At 53.0% G+C, this 20,436-nt stretch overlaps 1 protein-coding gene across 1 annotated transcript; it reads left to right on the top strand.

Moving 5' to 3' along the window:
- The first annotated feature begins 1,991 nt into the window (after nt 1–1,991).
- On the top strand, nt 1,992–20,132 carry CLIP3 (CAP-Gly domain containing linker protein 3). Its single transcript, XM_003816099.5, has 14 exons — nt 1,992–2,176; nt 2,485–2,708; nt 7,591–7,730; nt 7,815–7,908; nt 8,113–8,274; nt 8,595–8,713; nt 10,236–10,472; nt 15,454–15,589; nt 15,734–15,862; nt 16,797–16,940; nt 17,010–17,133; nt 17,338–17,402; nt 17,809–17,881; nt 18,580–20,132. Exons 2-14 carry the CDS (start codon nt 2,543–2,545, stop codon nt 18,632–18,634), a joined length of 1,644 nt encoding a protein of 547 aa, XP_003816147.1. The 5' UTR covers nt 1,992–2,176; nt 2,485–2,542; the 3' UTR covers nt 18,635–20,132.
- Nucleotides 20,133–20,436: the final 304 nt, after the last annotated feature.

The raw sequence follows: 20,436 nt of genomic DNA, 5'->3' as shown, positions 1-20,436 counted from the left end.
AACCTGGGTGATCAGAAGGGGCTGGCCTGGAGCGCTACAGGCTCAGGTTCCAGAGGACGAACAACCCCTGCAGCGAGGGCCTGCTGTCTGGGATGTGTCAGGTCTGGGAGGCGGTGTTGCTATGGAGAAAACCATAGTAGGGAAGGGAGGAAGGGGTGCAGTTTTAGAGCAGAGAAGGTGAAAAGACACCAACAAGTAAGATCCTAAAACAGGGCAGAGAGGGAGCCACGTAGGGATTTGGAGGAAGAGCATTCCGGGCATCACAAAGAGCCGTTGCAGGCCAGGCACGGTGGCTCACGCCTGTCATCCCAGCACTTTGGGAAGCTGAGGCAGGCAGATCACCTAAGGTCAGGAGTTTGAGACCAGCCTGGCCAACATGGCGAAACCCCGTCCCTACTAAAAATACGAAAATTAGCTGGGTGTGGTGGCACAGGCCTGTAATCCCAGCTACTCGGGAGGCTGAGGCAGGAGAATCGCTTGAACCTGGAAGACAGAGGTTGCAGTGAGCAGAGATCATGCCACTCCACTCCAGCCTGGGGAACAGTGAGACTGCCATCTCAAAAAAAAAAAGAGCCAGTGCAAAGGTCCTGGGGTAGGGAGAAGCAAGGAGGCCAGTGTGGCTGGGGTGGAGTGAACAAAAGAGGGTGAGAGGAGGTGAGTGCAGAGATGATGGGGCAGGTTCACATAGGCCCTTGTGGGCCATGGCTGAGAGCCTTGGCTTCTACCTGGAGTGAGGTGCAGCTGGCAGACCCCTCTGAGGGAAAGAGGGCTCCAAAGTGACAGGTGTTCATGGGTCCCTGTGGCTGCATGTTGGAGGAGGACGGGGACAGCAGGTAAGAGGCTGCTGCCATAGTGCTGGTGGCAGAAGAAGAAGGATGGACCAAGATGAGGGCCCAGGGTAGCGGGGAGAGTGAGATCCTAGAAATCTTTTGGAGATGGAGCTACTGGACCTGTGCATTAGAAGGATGAGGTGTTCAAGGCTGTCACCCAGCCCCATCCAGGCTGGGATGATTTGAGGCAGAGCAGGCTACAGCTCCAGGTGGGAAGCCAAGCCATGACAATGGAGCCAGGACCCTGGGCTGGCTTCAGGAGGCCTCCGTGGGGAAGATACAGGTTCTGAGAGAGTTGGAGGGGTCAATCGGCAGATCTGTTTCCCAGACACTGCTACAGGCATGTAGCATGGTGATTAAGAATCAAAGCTGGGCATGGTGACTGGTGCCTGTAATCTCAGCGCTTTGGGTGGCAGGGGCAGGAGGATCCCTTGAGGTCAGGAGTTCAAGACCAGCCTGGGCAACATGGCAAAACCCTGTCTCAAAAAAAATTCTCCAGACATGGTGGCATGCACGTGTGGTCTCGGCTACTCGGGAGGTTGAGGTGGGAGGATGGCTTGAGCCCAGAAGTTTGACGCTGCAGTGAGCCAAGATCGCAACACTGCACTGTAGCCTGGGTGACAGAGTGAGACCCTGTCTAGGAAATAATAAAAATAAAAATCAGACTTTACAGACTGTCTGGTTTCAAATGTTCGCTCCATCACCTACTCATGTACTTTTGGGCAAGCTGCTTAACCTCTGTGGGCCCCAGTCTGTGAGCCTCGCATTATGATGGTAAGGATGAGATGATCATGATAGGAGTCTCTAGGAAATCACCCCTCTGAGGCACCCATTATGAATGGTGAGCTTGGAGAAGGGGTCCGGTCTAGGGTCCTAGAGAGAGGGTCCCCTAGAGGGTCCCCATCGTCACCACGCCCCAAGACCACTGCCCTCACCGGCCTGGTTTGCAGGCGTGGGGGAAGGGGATGGAGAAGATCTGTGCCCGCTCTCTCAGCCCTCTCTTTTGCCGTTGTATCTGCTCATCTCGCTCCTTTCCGTAGCCATCTCTTCCTCTCCCTGTGCTCGGAGCCTCTCCCCTTTCAGTCGCCGCCTCTGGCCCCTCCATCAATGCGAGCGCCTCCCGGTCCCTCCTCCTGGTCCCTCCTCCCCCGCCGCCGGTAGGGGGGCAGCAGGCGCATGCGCAGTCGCGCCCCTCCCTCTCCGCCCCCACCCCCTGTCGGCGTCTGGGCCTCGTCCCCTTCTCTCTGTCTCCCTTGCCTCCCCCATCACGTCCCCTGACACCGACACCCCATTGCTCCCACAGTCTCCCCAGTCTCCACTTTGGTCCCCAGCGCTGTCTGCCCGAGGTAAGATGGGGAGGGGGCGGCCCGCGGAGAAGGGGAGGGGCGAAGCATCCTGAATCCCGAGATAAACAAACCCGGGGAGGGGGCAGCCGCGACTGAGGGGCCTGACGCGGGAGGAGAAGAATGGGGGGCTGGGCCTGGGGGAGGTGGCAGGCGCTGGGCGCACACACCGGGGCCCTCTATGGGTAACGGGGGTCCCTATGGTTGCCCAAGATCCAGTTGCGCGGAGGCCACCCGGGGCCCTGGAAGCTCCTAGGGGCTTGGACCCTGGAGCCTGCCGGGCACCCTCTCCAGCTGACCTCTGCCTCCAGGATTTGCCTGAAGGCTGCCCCCAACTCTGCACCCGCCCCCCGAGGGCCACCGAGGACCATGACTAAGACAGATCCTGCCCCGATGGCCCCGCCACCCCGAGGAGAGGAGGAAGAAGAGGAGGAGGAGGATGAACCCGTCCCCGAGGCCCCCAGCCCCACCCAGGAGCGCCGGCAGAAGCCTGTTGTGCACCCCTCGGCACCTGCCCCCCTCCCTAAGGACTACGGTAACCACTGTCCCCACCCTGGAATCTGGCCTGGAGCGTTGGGTGGCCGGGGAGGGTGGGCTGTGCTCTGCTGGTGGTGATGGTGGGAGAATTCTGGGGAATTTGAAGGTGGTCCAGAGGAATCTTGGCTGCAGAGCACCCCTCGTTAATTCATTCATTCACCCATTGGAGAATGGAATTGTAATACTCCTAGTCTTTGACTCATGACACATCATTCCATCATTTAGTCATTCAACAATCATTTTTTGAAAGCGGCTGTGGACCTGGCTTTATGCTAGGGGCTGGGGCCACAGCAGGGGGCAAGAGAGACCCAGTCTTTGCCCTGAGACAACTCACAGGCTTCAGTAACAGCCACACAAATAGGTATTAAACCATAATGTAATTTTTCACATTTAGGTTTATATGCAAGAAAGAAAAATATAATGTAATATAAATATGTAATTACAAGACATTATGAAAATTGTATTTACCATAAACAAGCTGCGGCAAGAGTTTTTTAAGACATTGTTTCCCTGAGGAGGTTACAGTTGAGAAGACTGGAGGGTGAGTTGGGGTTAACTAAGAGAAGGGTCAGGGGAAAGGGCTCCCAGGAGAGGTAACCACTGGGTAAAGGATCTGAGGTAGGAGGGTATGGTGCTGAGAGGGCAGCCTCTTGGAGAAACTGAAAGTGTCTAATCATTGACCGAGCGATATTTATCGAGTGCTGCTAGTCTGTGACAAGCCTTATGCTGGGTGCCGGAGATTTAATCCTAAGTGATCCAGGCATGATCCTCCCTTGCAGGAGAGAAGGAGAGACTAAACAAGTGAACAGATAAATAAATCAGAAATCAGATAAATTCAGATTGGAGTGAGTGCTATGAAAGAAAGAAAAGGTGGGCCGGGCATGGTGTCTCACGCCTGTAATCCCAGCACTTTGGGAGGCTGAGGCCAGCGGATCACCTGAGGTCAGGAGTTTGAGACCAGCCATGGCCAACATGGTGAAACCCCATCTCTACTAAAAATACAAAAATTGGCTGGGTATAGTGGCATATGTCTGTAATCCCAGCCACTCGGGAGGCTGAGGCAGTAGAATCGCTTGAACCTGGGAGGCAGAGGTTGCCCAAGATCGAGCCACTACACTCCAGCCTGGGTGACAGAGTAAGACTGTCTCAAAAAAAAAAAAAGAAAAAGAAATTAAAGGTGGAGATACGATAATGACTAGGGGGCAGCTACCTGCAGGGGTAGTCAGGGCTGGTCTTTCTGAGTAGGTAACATTTAGTTTGGGACCCAGAGCATGGGGAGGAATCAGCCATAAGAGAGCTGGAAAAAGAGTGTTCCAGGCAGACAGCAGCAAGTGCAAAGGCCCTGAGGCAGAATTGAACTTGGAACAGAAAGATCCTGGAGCTGCATTCAGGGAATGATCAAGGTTGAGGTGAGAGGTTGGCATAGGCCAGATCTGGAAGGGCCTTCAAGGCTACAGTGAGGACTTTGGTTATATTCTAAGTGGGACAGGGGAGAAGAGTGGCAAGGGGAGGGTGTTTAAGAGCAGAGGAGTGGCAGGTCTGATTTGTAGTTTGAAAGCTCCCTCTGGGTACTGGGTAGAAGGGGATGGAGTGCAGCCAGAGTTGGATGTAGGAGGGGAATTTGGAAGACATGCAGGCTGGGAATCCCCGGCAGCTGTGAGGTTCAGAAACCAGGTTCAGAGAGTCAGCGTTGCCAGGATAGAGCAAGACAGATGGCATCCATGGACATGTCACCCACTAGAGGTAGATCAGGGAGACTACAAGTTGACTTCAGTCTAATAGAAAAATAAGAAAGTTGGCTAGGCACAGTGGTTCTGGCTTATAATCCTAGCACTCTAGGAGGCCGAGGCGGGAGGATTGCTTGAGGCCAGGAGTTCGAGATCAGCCTGGGCAATGGAGCAAGACCCCATCTGTACAGAAAATTCAGAAATTAGCCAGGCATGGTGGGTACCTGTAGTCCCAGCTACTCCAGAGGCTGAGGTGGGAGGATCACTTGAGCCTGAGAATTCGATGCTGCAGTAAGCTAGGATTGCACCACTGCACTCCAGCTTGGGTGACACAGTGAGACCCTGTCTCAAAAAAAGAAAAAAGAAAAAGGAAGTTATCTGGGGCCTGAGGTGTGGGGGGGCTGTACCTCAGAAAACTGGAAAATCTCCTTTGGAAATGCAGCTGGAGGTGGCTGGGGCCTGTGACTCAGTGGGAGGTCGGAGGGTATAGGCTGAGCCCTCCAAGCAGTCTTGCTTGTAGAGCGGGAGAGGTTTTGTCCCAGAATGTGAAGAAATCTGGAAATGTGGTCGAGGACAGGGAGAAGGCTAAGGTGGACTCCAAGAGGAAATCATGTATCTGTTAAATTTGTACATTAATTCAACAGAGATTGACTGAGCACCTACTGTGTGTCATGTGCTGTGCCTGGCCTTGGGGATAAAGGAGTGAATGAGGCAGAATGGAATCATAGCATTTAGATCCTAGTGAGGGAAGAAGAGAGGAAATGAAGGAGGGAGAAAGAGGAGTAAACATGTCAAGTAGTGATATGAGCTATGATAAAAATAAGTACATAAATAAAGGGCTGGGCATGGTGGCTCACACCTGTAATTTCAGTGCTTTGGGAAGCCAAAGTGGGAGGATCACTTGAGCCCAGGAGTTCGAGACCAGCCTGGGCAACATAGCAAAATCTTGTCACTACAAAAAAAAAAAAAAAAAAAAAAATTGCTGGGCATGGTGATGTATACTGTAGTCCTAGCTACCAGGGAGGCTGAAGCAGGAGGATCACTTGAACCCAGGAGTTCAAGGCTGTAGCGAGCTATGATCATACTATTGCATTCCAACAGACCCTTTTTTTTTTTTTTTTTTGAGACGGACTCCAGGCTGGAGTGCAATGGTGCAATCTTGGCCCACTGCAACCTCTGCCTTCCGAGTTCAAGCGATTCTCCTGCCTCAGCCTCCTGAGTAGCTGGGATTACAGGCACCCACCACCACGCCCAGTTAATTTTTGTATTTTTAGTAGAGATGGAGTTTCACCATGTTGGTCAGGCTGGTCTCGAACTGCTGACCTCATGATCTGCCAGCCTTGGCTTCCCAAAGTGCTGGGATTCCAGGCGTGAGCCACCATGCCCAACCAAGACCCTATCTCTAAAAAAAAAAAAAAAAAAAAAAAAGAGTAGGAGATGGAGAAGGGCGGGTGCCGATTTAGACAGTGTGGTTTGGGAAGGCCTCTCTGAGGAGATGACATTTGAGCAAAGATTTATAAAGCTTTGTGAAGATGTGTGGGAAGTCTATCCTGAGTGAGAAAAACAGCAAGTGCCAAGACCCTGAGACAAGAATTTCCTTGGCACGTGGGAGGGACAGAGGGAGCCCAGTGTGGGAAATGAGGGAAGGGGAATAAGTGAGGGGAGAGGGCTGAGAACTGAGGGGCTGGATGTGCAGAGCCCTGAGGGCCGTGGGGAAGACTTTGGTCTGTACTCTGGATGGGTTGGGAGCTGGAGGAGGGTTCTAAGCCAAGAAGGGCTATGATGTGACTGCAGTTCTAAAAGGAGCATGCCGGCTGATTCCTGGAGACACCTTCTATGTGGCACTTCCCTGGGCTGTGTATAATCTGATCATTCATGTAGTCATTCATTTACCACGCACTGAGTTCCTGCCACGTGCCAGGGCCCTGTGCTGGGTGCTGACGTCACAGAGAGCAGTACTCCTTAGAGTCGAGTGGGAAGAGACAGAAGCGCCTCTAGGCACCACCCTGGCTGGGCACAGGTTGATTCCTGCTCATGGATACATTTTATTTTATTTTCATTTTTATTTATTTATTTACTTTTTTTGAGATGGAGTCTCACTCTCTGTCACCCAGGCTGGAGTGCAGCGGTGCCATCTCAGCTCACTGCAGCCTTTGCCTCCTGAGTTCAAGTGATTCTCCTGCCTCAGCCTCCCGAGCAGCTGGGATTACCGGCGCCCACCACCACGCCTGGCTAATTTTTGTATTTTTAGTAGAGTCAGGGTTTGACCACGTTGGACCAGGCTGATCTCGAACTCCTGACCTGAGGTGATCCGCCCGCCCCGGCCTCCAAAAGTGCTGGGATTACAGGCGTGAGCCACCGCGCACAGCCTCTATTTTTATTTTTTATATTTCCAGAGTCGGGGTCTTGCTCTGTTGCCCAGGCTGGTGTGTAGTGGCACAATCATGGCTCACTGCAGCCTTGAACTCCTGGGCTCAAGCAATCCTCCTGTCTCAATCTCCTTGAGTAGCTCCAATGCGCACCACCACACCTGGCTAATTTTAAAACTTTTTGTAAAGACAGGGGTCTTGCTATGTTGCCCAGGCTGGTCTTGAACTTATGGGCTCAAGCAATCCTCCTGCCTCGGCCTCCCAAAGCATTGGGATTACAGATGTGAACCACTGTGCCCAGTCATGGATACATTTGATATGGACTGCATGGTATTTGAAACAATTGAGAGAGTTTTATTAAAAACCAGGGCTTCTGGCTTTATTTATTTTTGCTCTGGAGATTCAGCCAAACTTCACTCATACTCTCACAGGGCAACAGTGGGTGAGGTCAGTAGCAGTCCGCCTGGACATGCAGACTCCAAGGTACTGCACTCTCTGTCAGGCTTTTGTTTCAGGGGGTGGAGTTTGCTGCTATATGGGAATTGCCTGATCTTCCAATTTTTCAAGACACACTGGGCATCGAGATTTTTATGTGAACCCACCTGAGTTTGAAACCTCATGCTGGCCACACAAAAAATGCCTGTGGGTTGACTGTGGCCCATGTGCCACCAGCTTGAGACCCTGCATTAGAGGCTCTAAAAGGCAAAGACCTACAGCTCCCCTACTGAGGCTGGAAGGAGGGGGTCAGTTGCGTGGGGTGACCTTGGACCTCTTGCCACCCCAGCTTTCACCTTCTTCGATCCCAATGACCCGGCGTGTCAGGAGATCCTGTTTGACCCTCAGACCACCATCCCCGAGCTGTTTGCCATTGTGCGCCAGTGGGTGCCCCAAGTCCAGCACAAGATAGACGTCATCGGCAATGAGGTGAGAACACTGGGGAAACCAGGGGGAGAGGGGATGTGGTTCCCCACGTGTGGGTGACCCTCCCTGTTCCCCTGGTACTCACAGATTCTGCGCCGAGGCTGCCATGTGAACGATCGTGACGGGCTGACCGACATGACACTGCTCCACTATGCGTGCAAAGCTGGGGCCCACGGAGTCGGTGAGGGCCCCCCACCCCCAAGTCATAAGCCCCAAAGCCTAGGCCCCCAGACCCAACACGCTGAAAACCACCCAGAACTCAGGCCCCATCTGGAACCCGAAGCTTCGGATCCCAAAGTATAGTCCCTGAAGCCCAGGGTCCTCCCCGTGCACTGGGCCCATGCTCTGGAATGGGGGTTCCAAGCTGACCCGGCCTATCGCGCAGGGGACCCCGCGGCAGCCGTGCGCCTCTCGCAGCAGCTGCTGGCGCTGGGCGCAGATGTGACGCTGCGCAGCCGCTGGACCAACATGAACGCGCTTCACTACGCGGCCTATTTTGATGTGCCCGACCTCGTGCGTGTGCTGCTGAAGGGTGCGAGGCCGCGAGGTGAGGAGGAGAGCCCTGGCTGGGAGGGGGCAAGGACCTGGGTGAGGGACGCGGAGACCCAGGTGAGGCCAGGCTGCGAGGGGAAGGAGGACGGTGATCTGAAGAGATAGCGGGAGGTTGGAGGCGTGGGAGAGGGGGCTCAGGGACTACCACTCTAGGGAGGGTCGGGGCTGCCAAGGGAGAGGGGGGCTCCGAGGTGGGGGCGGGGCTCTGCGTCGGAGGCTCTGGGACCTGCAAGTTAAGAGATGAGCCCCGAGGTGGGAGGAGGGCTGGGGTCCCACAGGCGCTCACCCGGAACCCCTCCTCTTGCCCACTTCCAGTGGTGAACTCCACGTGCAGTGACTTCAACCACGGCTCAGCCCTGCACATCGCTGCTTCCAGCCTGTGCCTGGGCGCCGCCAAATGTTTGCTGGAGCACGGCGCCAACCCTGCGCTGAGGGTACTGCCACCCTTGCCCAGAACCCGTTACCCTCCTGCTCCCTTCCTCCCCCACTTCCCTCCAGCAGGTCTCTGCGTTTCCCGTGACTCCCCAGATACTACAAATGCCGTCTGTACATTCAGCAAATGCAATAACAGCTGAAATATGCCTAGTGTTCATTACATGTCAGGTGAAGTCTATTATAAGCCTTGTTTTACAATGGGGAAACTGAGGCAGAGATTAAGGGATCTGCCCAGGGTCATCCAGCCTACCCTGTGGCAGTGCATAACAGCATTTCAAGGTCATGAGGAAAGTTGGGCTAGGCCCTCTGTGAATGAGAGGGTTGGTCCTCTCCTAAGCCCTCAATATGATCTTTGACCTCTGACCTATGCATTACCAGGCTCCATCCACAATGCTAATTACCCTGCAGCCGTCCAGGCACATGTATGTTGGGGTAACATGGCCTGTGCCCCTGAGACCCTGCCTCTCCCCATTTTCCACTGGCCCAGAGTTTGACTCCTGACTTCTATACCACAGGAGCCCACTCTCACTCTCTCTAATTTTTTTTTTTTTCTTTTTTTTTTTTGAGACAGAGACTGGCTCTGTCATCCAGGCTGGAGTGCAGTGGTGCAATCTCGGCTCACTGCAACCTCTGCCTACCAGGTTCAAACGATTCTCCTGCCTCAGCCTCCCGAGTAGGTAGAATTATAGGCATGCGCCACCACACCCGGCTAATTTTTGTATTTTTAGTAGAGATGGAGTTTCACCATGTTGGCCAGGCTGGTCTCGAGCTCCTGACCTCAGGTGATCTGCCCACCTCGGCCTCACAAATTGCTAGGATTATAAGCATAAGCCACTGCACCCAGCCCACAGGAGCCCATTCTCAATGTTCATCTCCCACATGTCCTCATTACAGGCTTGGAGTCTCCAGAGATTGCCTCCCTGAGGGCGTGACCTACAGCACTGAAGTGTGGCCCTCATCCCTACTGCCTACACCCCCAGGCCCACCCTCAATTACTTGACACACCCCCGGCCCTGGGTCTCAGGGGTGGGTTTCCCTGGGGATGTGGTCTGCACCTTTCTGCCCTGCCCCTTCTTTTTTTTTTTTTTGAGACGGAGTCTCGCTCTGTCACCCAGGCTGGAGTGCAGTAGCATGATCTTGGCTCACTGCAACCTCTGCTTCCCGGATTCAAGCGATTCTCCTGCCTCAGCCTCCCGAGTAGCTGGGATTACAGGCACACGCCACCACACCCGGCTAATTTTTGTATTTTTAGTACAGACAAGGTTTCACCATGTTGGCCAGGCTGGTCTTGAACTCCTGACCTCAAGCATCTGCCTGCCTCGGCCTCACAACATACTGGGATTACAGGCGTGAGCCACCTTACCCCGCCTTGCCCCGACCCTTCTTATTCCCAGGTTGGCCCAGGATATGACCTAGTCTTACCCCTGCATCACCCAGACTGGTGGTCTCTAGGGGCAGGGCCTCCATGGGGGTGTGACCTGTGCCACTGAGTCCCCGCCTTCTCTTCCCATTGGCCCCCAGAATCGAAAAGGACAGGTGCCGGCGGAGGTGGTCCCAGATCCTATGGACATGTCCCTGGACAAGGCAGAGGCGGCACTGGTGGCCAAGGAGCTGCGGACGCTTCTGGAAGAGGCAGTGCCACTATCTTGCGCCCTCCCCAAGGTCACGCTACCCAACTATGACAACGTCCCAGGCAATCTCATGCTTAGCGCACTGGGCTTGCGCCTGGGAGACCGCGTGCTGCTGGATGGCCAGAAGGTCAGGGGCTGGGATGTGTGTTTGCATGGTGGGTGGGGGTGGGACTCAGCCCCTTAATCCCTTGTAGCTGCATCCTCGGGCAGAGTGCAGTCCCTGCCCTTTGTCTACTTGCTGCCCTAACTATCCACCCAGTACTTGATTTTATCTCAGTTGTTCCGTGGGTGTCTCCTTTGAGCCTCACCCTGTGCTGAGCTTTCCATCCAGGGGGGGAAACAACCCGTCATCTGACAGTGACGGCCGAGAGTGGTCATGGCTGCCATGGGGAGGGGTGAGCAGAGTGATCTGTGCAGCTCTGTGCACCTGTGGCTCCCCCCGGGTCTTGTGGTCCTCGATCAGGCCCCTCTGCTCTCAGAGACAAGTCTGGCTAGGCAAGTCCAGGCCAGAGTGATTGGGGTATGATGGGGAATGTACCCAAATTGCAGATGTGGAGGAGCAAGCCAGGGAAAGAAAGGGAGAAAGGAGTCTCAGCTTGGGGGAGCGGGTATCACAGCTGAGAGGGCAGAGAGAATCTTCATTTATCCAGGGACTCCAACTTCACTCATTTCCCGGTGTCCCTTGGACTCCATACGGGACCCAGTCTGTCCTTAGGGAGGGAGGGCTGTGTCTGCCCCCGCCCTGCTGTCATGGGGCTCCACTTGTAATGAAGGGGAGACAGTCAAGAAAGTAAACCTATGGTTGAGATGATTTCTGGGCTGGGCACGGTAGTTCACACCTCTAATCCCGGCATTTTGGGAGGCCGAGGTGGGAAGATCACTTGAGGTCAGGAGTTGTTAGAGACCAGCCTGGGCAACATAGTGAGATCCTGCCTCTATTGAAAAAAAAAAAAAAAAGGTAATTTCTGGTAGCAACAAGGGCTGTGAACACCATTACATGTTTGGATTTAGTAAATTGTCCCTGGCTGAATGCTGGAGTGGTTTTAGCTGGGGTGTTCTGAGAAGGCTTCTCTGAGGAGGTGATGTCCAAACTGAGATAGGAAAGAACTTCCTTTGCAAAGATAAGGAAGCAGAGGATGCAGTAGGTATGGAGACCCAGAGGCAGGAAGGGGCAGTGTTGACGAGGGGAGTTATGGGAAGGGCGGTGAGGTGGAGAGGTCAGCAAGGCTGGGTCACAGCAGACCTGTAGGCTACTGGAAGGAGTTTGAATTTTGTTTTTGTGTTTTTGAGACAGGGTCTTGCTGTCACCCAGGCCAGAGTGCAGTGGCACGATCTTGGCTCACAGCAACCTCCACCTCCCAGATTCAAGCTAGTCTCATGTCTTAGCCTTCTGCATAGCTGGGATTACAAGTGTGTGCCAACAAGCCTGAGTTTATTTTTATTACTATGATTATGATTATTATTATTATTTTGAGATGGAGTCTTGCTCTGTTGCCTAGGCTGGAGTGCAGTGGCGCGATCTCAGCTCACTGCAAGCTCCGCCTCCTGGGTTCATGCCATTCTCCTGCCTCAGCCTCCCCAGTAGCTGGGACTACAGGCGCCCACCACCACGCCCGGCTAATTTTTTGTATTTTTAGTAGAGACAGGGTTTCACCGTGTTAGCCAGGATGGTCTCGATCTCCTGACCTTGTGATCCGCCCGCCTCAGCCTCCCAAAGTGCTGGGATTACAGGCGTGAGCCACCGCGCCCGGCCTTTTATTTTTATTTTTAGTAGCAACGGGTTTCACCATATTGGCCAGGTTGGTCTCAAATTCCTGCCCTCAAGCGATTCGCCCGCCTTGGCTCCCAAAGTGCTGGGATTACAGGCATAAGCCACTGCGCCCGGCCCCATCCAGAAAGCATTCTGCTGTGCACGATCTAATCATATCCATTGCACAATTCTGAAGGAAGGTTGGGTTGACTCTTCCCATTTTACAAGCCAGACTATAAGAGGCTCCAACAGGTGAAAACCTTTATCTGAAGACACAGAATACTAATCACTGCCCCTTAGAGAAGCAGCATAGCACAGCGTCATGAGCTCAGGCTCAGGGACTTGCCCAGGTAAATCTCAGCTTTGCAACTTCCCACCTGTGGGACCTGGAGCCAGTGATTCTGCATCTTTGGGTGTCAATGTCTTCATCTGTAAATGGAGATAATAATAGTAACCACCTTAGGGGGCTGGCTGAGGTTTAAATTAATTAAAATGCATAAGGCCATTAGAACAGAGTCTGGTGCATACTAAATGCTCTTTGTGTGTGCCAGGCACTGTTCCAGTCCCTCCACCAACACTCTTAAGATCAGCATTAATTGGCGGGGCGCAGTGGCTCACGCCTGTAATCCCAGCACTTTGGGAGGCTGAGGTGGGCGGATCACGAGGTCAGGAGATTGAGACCATCCTGGCTAACACAGTGAAACCTCGTCTCTACTAAAAATACAAAAAATTAGCCGGGCATGGTGGCAGGTGCCTGTAGTCCCAGCTACTCAGGAGGCTGAGGCAGGAGAATGGCATGAACCCAGGAGGCGGAGTTTGCAGTGAGCCAAGATCGCGCCACTGCACTCCAGCCTGGGCCAAAGTGTGAGACTCCGTCTCCAAAAAATAAATAAATAAATATAAATAAAAAAAGATCAGCACTAATTAATTAGCCCATTATATGGACCAGGAACTGAGGCATGGAGAGGTGAATGAGCCTCCCATAATGATAATAACCACACTCACTAAAGTCTCACTGCAGCTAAGCAAGTTTACATGTATTAAAAATGTTTCCGCCAAATGTGGTGGCTCATGCCTGTAATCCCAGCACTTTGGGAGGCTGAGGCAGAAGGATTGCTTGAGCCCAGGAATTCGAGACCAGCCTGGGCAACATAGTGAGACCTCATCTCTACTAAAAATGAAAAAATTAACCAGGCATGGTGGCACGCACCTGTAGTCCTAGCTACTTGGGAGGCTGAAGTGAGAGGATCACTTGTGCCCAGGAGTTTGAGGCTGCACTGTGCCAGGGTCGTGCCACTGCACCCCTGGCATGGGCAACAAAGCGAGACCCTGTCTAAAAAAAAAAAAAAAAAGTTTCCGCCAGACGATCACTCCATGAGGTGGCTTACTATCTCTATTTTACAGATGAAACTGAGGCTCAATAAGTCCCCTGACCAAAGTTACAGCATGATAATAGCTAACAGGCTGAGCACAGTGGCTTCACACCTGTAATCCCAGCACTTTGGGAGGCCAAGATGGGGAGGATCGCTTGAGGCCAGGAGTTTGAAACTAACCTGGGCAACATAGGGATACTCCATTTCTATTTTTAAAAAAAGTTTGTTGTTGTTGTTGTTGTTTTAATTAGCCAGGCTTTGGTGGTGTTCACCTGTAGTCCCAGCTACTCGGGAGACTGAGGAGGGAAGATTGCTTGAACCCAGGAGTTCAAGGTTACACTGAGCTATGATTGCACCACTGCACTCCAGCCTGGACCACAGAGTGAGACCCTGTCTCTAAAATAGAAAAAAAAAAAATTTCAATAACGAATACTTGCTGATCCTTTACTTAATACCAAGCCCTGTTCTGAGGGCTTTAATTTCTCTATGACAGCCCTGTCCAACAGAGCTTTCTGTAATGGTGGAAATATTCTGTCTGTGCTGTCCAGTAAAGTAGCTACAAGCCACATGTGACAATTGAGCACTTGAAATATGGCTAGTGTGACTGGGGAAGTGCATTTTTAATTTAGTTTAAATGTATTGACTTGTATTTTTATTTATTTATATTTTTTCTTGAGACAGAGTCTTGCTCTGTTGCTCAGGCTGGAGTGCAGTGGTGCTATCTGGGCTCACTGCAACCCTCCTGGGTTCAAGCAATTCTCCTGCCTCAGCCTCCCGAGTAGCTGGGATTACAGGCGTGCGCCATCATGCCTGGTTAATTTTTGTATTTTTAGTAGAGATGGGGGTTTCACCATGTTGGCCAGGCTGGTCTTGAACTCCTGACCTCAGGTGATCCTCCCACCTCGGCCTCCCAGAGTGCTAGGATTATAGGTGTGAGCCACCGTGCCCAGACTAAATTTATTTATTTTTAAATTTAAAAATCATCTGAGTCTTCTTTCTAAGGTATGTATTTATTTATTTTTGAGACAGGGTCTTGCTCTGTTGCCCAGGCTGGAGTGCAGTGGCACCATCATAGCTCACTGCACCCTTGAACTCCTGGGCTCAAGCGATCCTCCCACCTTAGCCTCCCAAGTAACTGGGACAACAGGCTTGAGCTACTGCACCTGGTTACCTTTTTTCTTTCTTATATAGAGAATAGGGTCTTGCTGTCTTTGTTTTTTGGAACAGATTAAGATTAGAGGGTCTCACCATTTTCACCCAGGCTGGTCTGAAACTCCTGGCCTCAAGTGATCCTCCAGCCTTGGCATCCCAAAGTGTTGGGATTATAGGCATAAGCCACCACACCCGGCCTTAGTTTAAATTTAAATTGTTGGCCAGGCATGGTGGCTCATGCCTGTAATCCCAGCACTTTGGGAGGCCGAGGCAGGTTGATCCCCTGAGGTCAGGAATTCGAGACCAGCCTGGCCAACAGGGTGAAACCCCGTCTCTACTAAAAGTACAAAAATTAGCCAGGCGTGGTGGCGTGCACCTGTAGTCCCAGCTACTTGGGAGGCTGAGATGGGAGAATTGCTTGAACCCAGGAAATGGAGTTTGCAGTGAGCCGAGATCGTGCCACTGCACTCCAGCCTGGCAACAGAGTGAGACGCTGTCTCAAAAAATAATAATAATAATAATACTAATAAAAAATAAATAAATAAATAAATAAATAAATTTACATTGTCCTATGTGGCTAGTCACTATTCACTATATGAGACAGGGCAACCCTTTAACAATCCTATAAGGTGAGTATAATTTCTGTTCCCATTTCACAGCAAAGGAAGTTGAGGCACACAGAGGTTAAGTCATGTAGCCAGCAAATGGTGATGTGTGACCTGGGTTTGGGCCCAGGGCAGCCTCATGCAACCCACCTTGCTGCCCGTGTGTGGGCACTCCACGTTGGCCTCCCAGCATTCCTTCCTTAGCCATCTCCTCCCTTCTCTCCCCAGACGGGCACACTGCGGTTCTGTGGGACCACGGAGTTTGCCAGCGGCCAGTGGGTGGGCGTGGAGCTGGACGAACCTGAGGGCAAGAACGATGGCAGCGTTGGGGGCGTTCGGTACTTCATCTGCCCCCCCAAGCAGGGTTAGTCCGACCTCGGGCCCAAGAGGGGTGCGGCTGGGTGTCCACTCAGCAGTTCTGATGCTGCTGACTGGGAAATAGGGGATGGAGGATGGGGGCTGAGGGCAGAGGCTTGGACAACACCAGGCTCGGATTCTGTACCCCTAGGTCTCTTTGCCTCCGTGTCCAAGATCTCCAAGGCAGTGGACGCACCCCCCTCCTCTGTCACCTCCACACCCCGGACCCCCCGGATGGACTTCTCCCGTGTCACCGGCAAAGGCCGCAGGGAACACAAAGGTCAGAGAGGGGATCCATGTGGTGGGAAGAGCCAGTTTGGGGATGTTGTGTGGGTAGCTCAGCTTCTGTGACTCAGTTTCTCCTCAGGCCCAAACTCCAGTTTTGGAAGACAAGCTCTGAGTTCCTGACTTCTGTGACTCAGTTTCCCCTTTGGCTCAGTACTGGCCCCCCCTAGTTCTTAGAAGGACCTGTGGGTTCCCTGCCCTCTGTGACTTAGTTTCCTCTCAGGCCCAAAGGTCTTCCCCAGTTTTAGGGAAGAATCCTTGGAGATCCTGTCTTTTGTCATTTGATTTACTTTTTTTTTTTTTTTTTTTTTTGAGTCAAGAGTCTTGCCTTGTTGCTCAGGCTGGAGCGTGGTGGCACGATCTTGGCTCACCGCAACCTCCGCCTCCCAGGTTCAAGCGATTCTCGTGCCTCAGCCTCCCGAGTAGCTGGGATTACAGGCGCCCACCACCACATCTGGCTAATGTTTGTATTTTTTTTTGTAGAGACAGGGTTTTGCCATGTTGGCCAGGCTGGTCTCAAACTCCTGACCTTAAGTGATCCGCCCGCCTCGGCCTCTCAAAATGTTGGGATTACAGGCCTGCACCACTGCACATGGCCTGATTTACTCTCGGACCCAATTCTCCCTTCATTTTAAAAGGACAGTTTCTGGGTTCCTGACTTCTGACTCAGCTTTTCCTTATCCAACATATCCTCAGCTTTGAGAAAGGATTTTGGGGTTCTTCAGGTTCTCTGACTCAGTTTCTCTTCAGGTTCTCTGACTCAGTTTCCCTTCAGGCCTAAAGCCCCTTCCTAATTCTCTGGCATCTGGGATTCAGTTTCACTTCAAACGAAGAACAGGGTTTTCTACCTTGGGGTTTTTGCAGGTGGCATGAGGTTCCCAAAGCTGGCCTCACCCCCCCTACCCACCTCCTACACCTTCTACCCTTAGGCAAGAAGAAGACCCCATCATCCCCATCTCTGGGCAGCTTGCAGCAGCGTGACGGGGCCAAGGCTGAGGTTGGAGACCAGGTCCTTGTCGCGGGCCAGAAGCAGGGGATCGTGCGCTTCTACGGGAAGACAGACTTTGCCCCAGGTGAGGATGGGGACTCTGGGCCGGGAGGCAGGCAGGGCCTTGAGAAATCCTGACACCCTCGTGCTGCAGGTTACTGGTATGGCATTGAGCTGGACCAGCCCACAGGCAAGCATGATGGCTCTGTCTTCGGTGTCCGGTACTTCACTTGCCCCCCGAGGCATGGGGTCTTCGCACCAGCATCCCGTATTCAGAGGTGAGCCCAAACTTCCAGCCCAAACCCAGGGCACCACCTGGAGCCCTGATCCCCCCTCAGATGGCCTCCTCCTCCCAGACCAGCGGAACAGTGTGGACACCCCCGAGCCCCCAGCCCTTTCCTCATAGATCCCTGGGGCCCAGCTCTCAGTCAGACCCTGGCCTCTTGTGGCTCTGACCTCTCCCCCTCCCTGTGTCTCCTCAGGATTGGCGGATCCACTGATTCCCCCGGGGACAGCGTTGGAGCCAAAAAAGTGCATCAAGTGACAAGTGAGTTAGGGGATGATATGTTGGGAGGAGTGTATGTTTGGGGATGGGAGGAAGGGTCATGGGTTCTCAGGTATATACTGGTGACAGTCTCTGGTATTTAACTGGGGACACAGGGTCCAGGAAAATGATGAGACAAGGTCCACAAAAAGATAGGTGCTAGAGGATATGAGGAAATTAGCAACAAGGCTCTTCGGGGACATGAGGTTGAGCAGATACTGGGGACAGGGATAGTCACTGGGGGACATGGTGGGAATTATGGACAAGGGGCCCAGATGGGTATTGGGAATGTAGGATCCAGGTGGGGACTGGAGACATGGGGAGGTATTAATAAGAAGGGGTCTGGATGGGTATTGAGGACACAGGTGGTCTGTCATCCCCTCACTTGACATCCTGCCCTCCTCTTCAGTGACGCAGCCCAAACGCACCTTCACCACAGTCCGGACCCCAAAGGACATTGCATCAGAGAACTCCATTTCCAGGTGTGTGGCCAACCCCTGTCCCCTCTCCTATGTGACATTCAGGGAGAGGGATCCATAAGGCAGTTGGACCCAGAGGTCTGGAGCTCTGGTCAGGGCTGGAAAGAGAGGTTAGGAAAACTTGTGACTTGTAAGCATACCCAGAAACAGTCTTTAGGGTGTAGGGCCCCGCACTGAATTCTAGTGACTTCCACTTTCGGGTGGGCCGGTAAAGGAAGCAGAACACCCTTCACTCCATACGAGCCTCAGAACAACAGCTAGAGACCGGGCGGGGTGGCTCATGCCTGTAATCCCAGCACTTTGGGAGGCCAAGGCAGGCAGATCACCTGAGGTCAGGAGTTCAAGACCAGCCTGGCCAACATGGTGAAACCCCGTCTCTACCAAAAACACAAAAGTTAGCCGGACACGATGGCATACACCTGTAGTCCCAGCTACTTGGGAGGCTGAGACAGGAGAATTGCTTGAACCTGGGAGGCAGAGGTTGCAGTGAGCAGAGATCGTGCCATGGCACTCCAGCCTGGGTGACAGAGTGAGACTCCATCTCAGAAAACAAACAAACAAACAAACAAACCACAGCCAGAGAGGTAGAGGCAGAATCCAGAAAGGCCTGATAGCAAACACTGGGGGAAAGGCTGGGGGTGATGGGTGCAGATGTCCCCGCTGCCTGCCTAAGGGCGTGACCCTGTCATCCTCCTTTCCAGGTTGCTGTTCTGCTGCTGGTTCCCCTGGATGCTGAGGGCGGAGATGCAGTCTTAGAGGCCCTGGACACCTGACAAAGAGACAGAGTCCCCACTAGCATCTCCTGACACCCGAGGAGCCCTGAGTCACCCTGCGATAGAGATTCCCAGTAACACATCCAGAGTAGAGACCCCTGTTAGCCAGCCCGTGATCATTGAGGCCCCATTATTAACAGATACTCCCATAATAACCCCCAAATACAGACCCCATGTCACCCAGAAAGAGATTCCCTGAGTAGCACCTTCAGGCTAGTCCCTATCCCCAACCCCTCAGAGCAGATTCCCAGATTAACAGATTTCCATATCACCCCAAATGATGGTGACCCTCTCCACATAATGCATTACAACAGAACATTCTTGAATCACCCAACCCTGGATCAGAAACCTCCCCATTAACAAACACTGCCCCTTAAGTCCTCTTGAAATAAACATAGGTCACACCCCCAAAGAAAAAGAGTAACAGACATTCATGTCATTGTTCCCCATTTAACATCAGTCCCCTCAAGATGTCGTGACCCCATGGTCATCCTGAAGCCCTTAGATTCCAACCCCTCAATCAGAGACTTCCTTCATTAACAAAGACCCTTGTTCTTATCCCTCAAGAAGAAACCCACCATAACCAGCCCACTGTCACCCCTAATTTACAGACACCAAAACAGTCCTGGAAGTGCTAATTACAGGACCCCCCAAGTCTTCCTACCCTCTGCACCCTCAAGAAACCCCCAGTGCCTTGTATGAAGCCCACCCCACATGGCCCACAGCTCCTGTGCTGGCCAGGCTCCCAGAAAATTCTCTATTTTTTAAGTAACGACTTCCCCCTTTGGGGGACCCCAAAATTTGGAGGTCCCATTCTAGGACTCTGGGGATCCCAAACCCTAGAGTACACACGTCCCAAACTCCCCTGTGCCCTCAAGTCCTACAGCCCCTAGAAGACCCCAATGCCATAACTCCTAGGACCCCCAAATCATGGAATCCCAAATCCCCAGGGAATCCCAAATTTGAAAATCCAATCCCAAGCCCCCAGGAAACCCAATCATGAGGTCCTTGTGCCTGGTATGGAGGAGACTGCAGTCAGGATATGCATTCCAGGCTCCCAGACACCTCAAGCCCTATTCACAGGCACCAGGAAACCCCACACAGGAATTCCCATCCCTGGAAACTGGAGAATTTCAATGCCCCGAGTCCATGGATTTCAAGACACCAAATTCCAAGAGCCCCAGCCCTAAGGGAACCCCAAATCCTAAAGCCTCCATCTCTAATAAATGGAAGGCCCCAAGGCCCTGAGGGGATCTCAAATCCTGGAACCCCGATTTCAATCTACGTTCTAGTCACTGGCCTCAAAGGACCCCACAGCACCTGGGCCAGACCAACAGCTCGAGGGAGAACCTGAAGGCCCAGGGGGTCCAGGGCGGACCTGGGGCCCCGACCACCAAGGACAGCTCACGACTGCCCCTTCACTGCATGTCCCCAAACTCAGCATGACTCCTGTCCTCTTCAATAAAGACGTTTCTATGGCCTCTCTGTGTCGGGTCATTGGGGGTTTCCCTTGCTGGGAGAAGACGGGAAAGGAAGTGCTTCCTTCAGTCTCACCTCCCTGCGGCGTGGGCATGTGATGGCGCTGGCCGCGGGAAGTCCTTCTAGCAGCCTCTCGTGTCTTCCCGCGGCTGTCACGGCTGCCGCCCCCGTCCCACCCATCGGGGTCCACTCCGCCAATGGCCAGGTTCAGTTCCTAAGTTCTGAGTGGCCAGTGCCAGACGACGATGCCCCGCCCACGCCCTCCTGCCAATGGCTCAGAGGCCAGGAGGCGCGGCCTATCCTTAG

The sequence above is a fragment of the Pan paniscus genome, chromosome 20 (genome assembly GCF_029289425.2).
Source record: "Pan paniscus chromosome 20, NHGRI_mPanPan1-v2.0_pri, whole genome shotgun sequence".
In the NCBI taxonomy this organism is placed as follows: domain Eukaryota; kingdom Metazoa; phylum Chordata; class Mammalia; order Primates; family Hominidae; genus Pan; species Pan paniscus.
The sequence above is the reverse complement of the archived record's forward strand: the minus strand, read 5'-3'. Positions and strand labels throughout refer to the sequence as shown.

Bases quoted from the DNA above. Each gene is read 5' to 3' on its own strand.
- CLIP3 (XM_003816099.5), top strand. From the start codon at position 2,543: ATGACTAAGACAGATCCTGCCCCGATGGCCCCGCCACCCCGAGGAGAG. The intron at 15,590-15,733 runs GTTAGTCCGACC...CTGTACCCCTAG, and splicing joins CATCTGCCCCCCCAAGCAGG to GTCTCTTTGCCTCCGTGTCC. The intron at 16,941-17,009 runs GTGAGGATGGGG...CTCGTGCTGCAG, and splicing joins GAAGACAGACTTTGCCCCAG to GTTACTGGTATGGCATTGAG.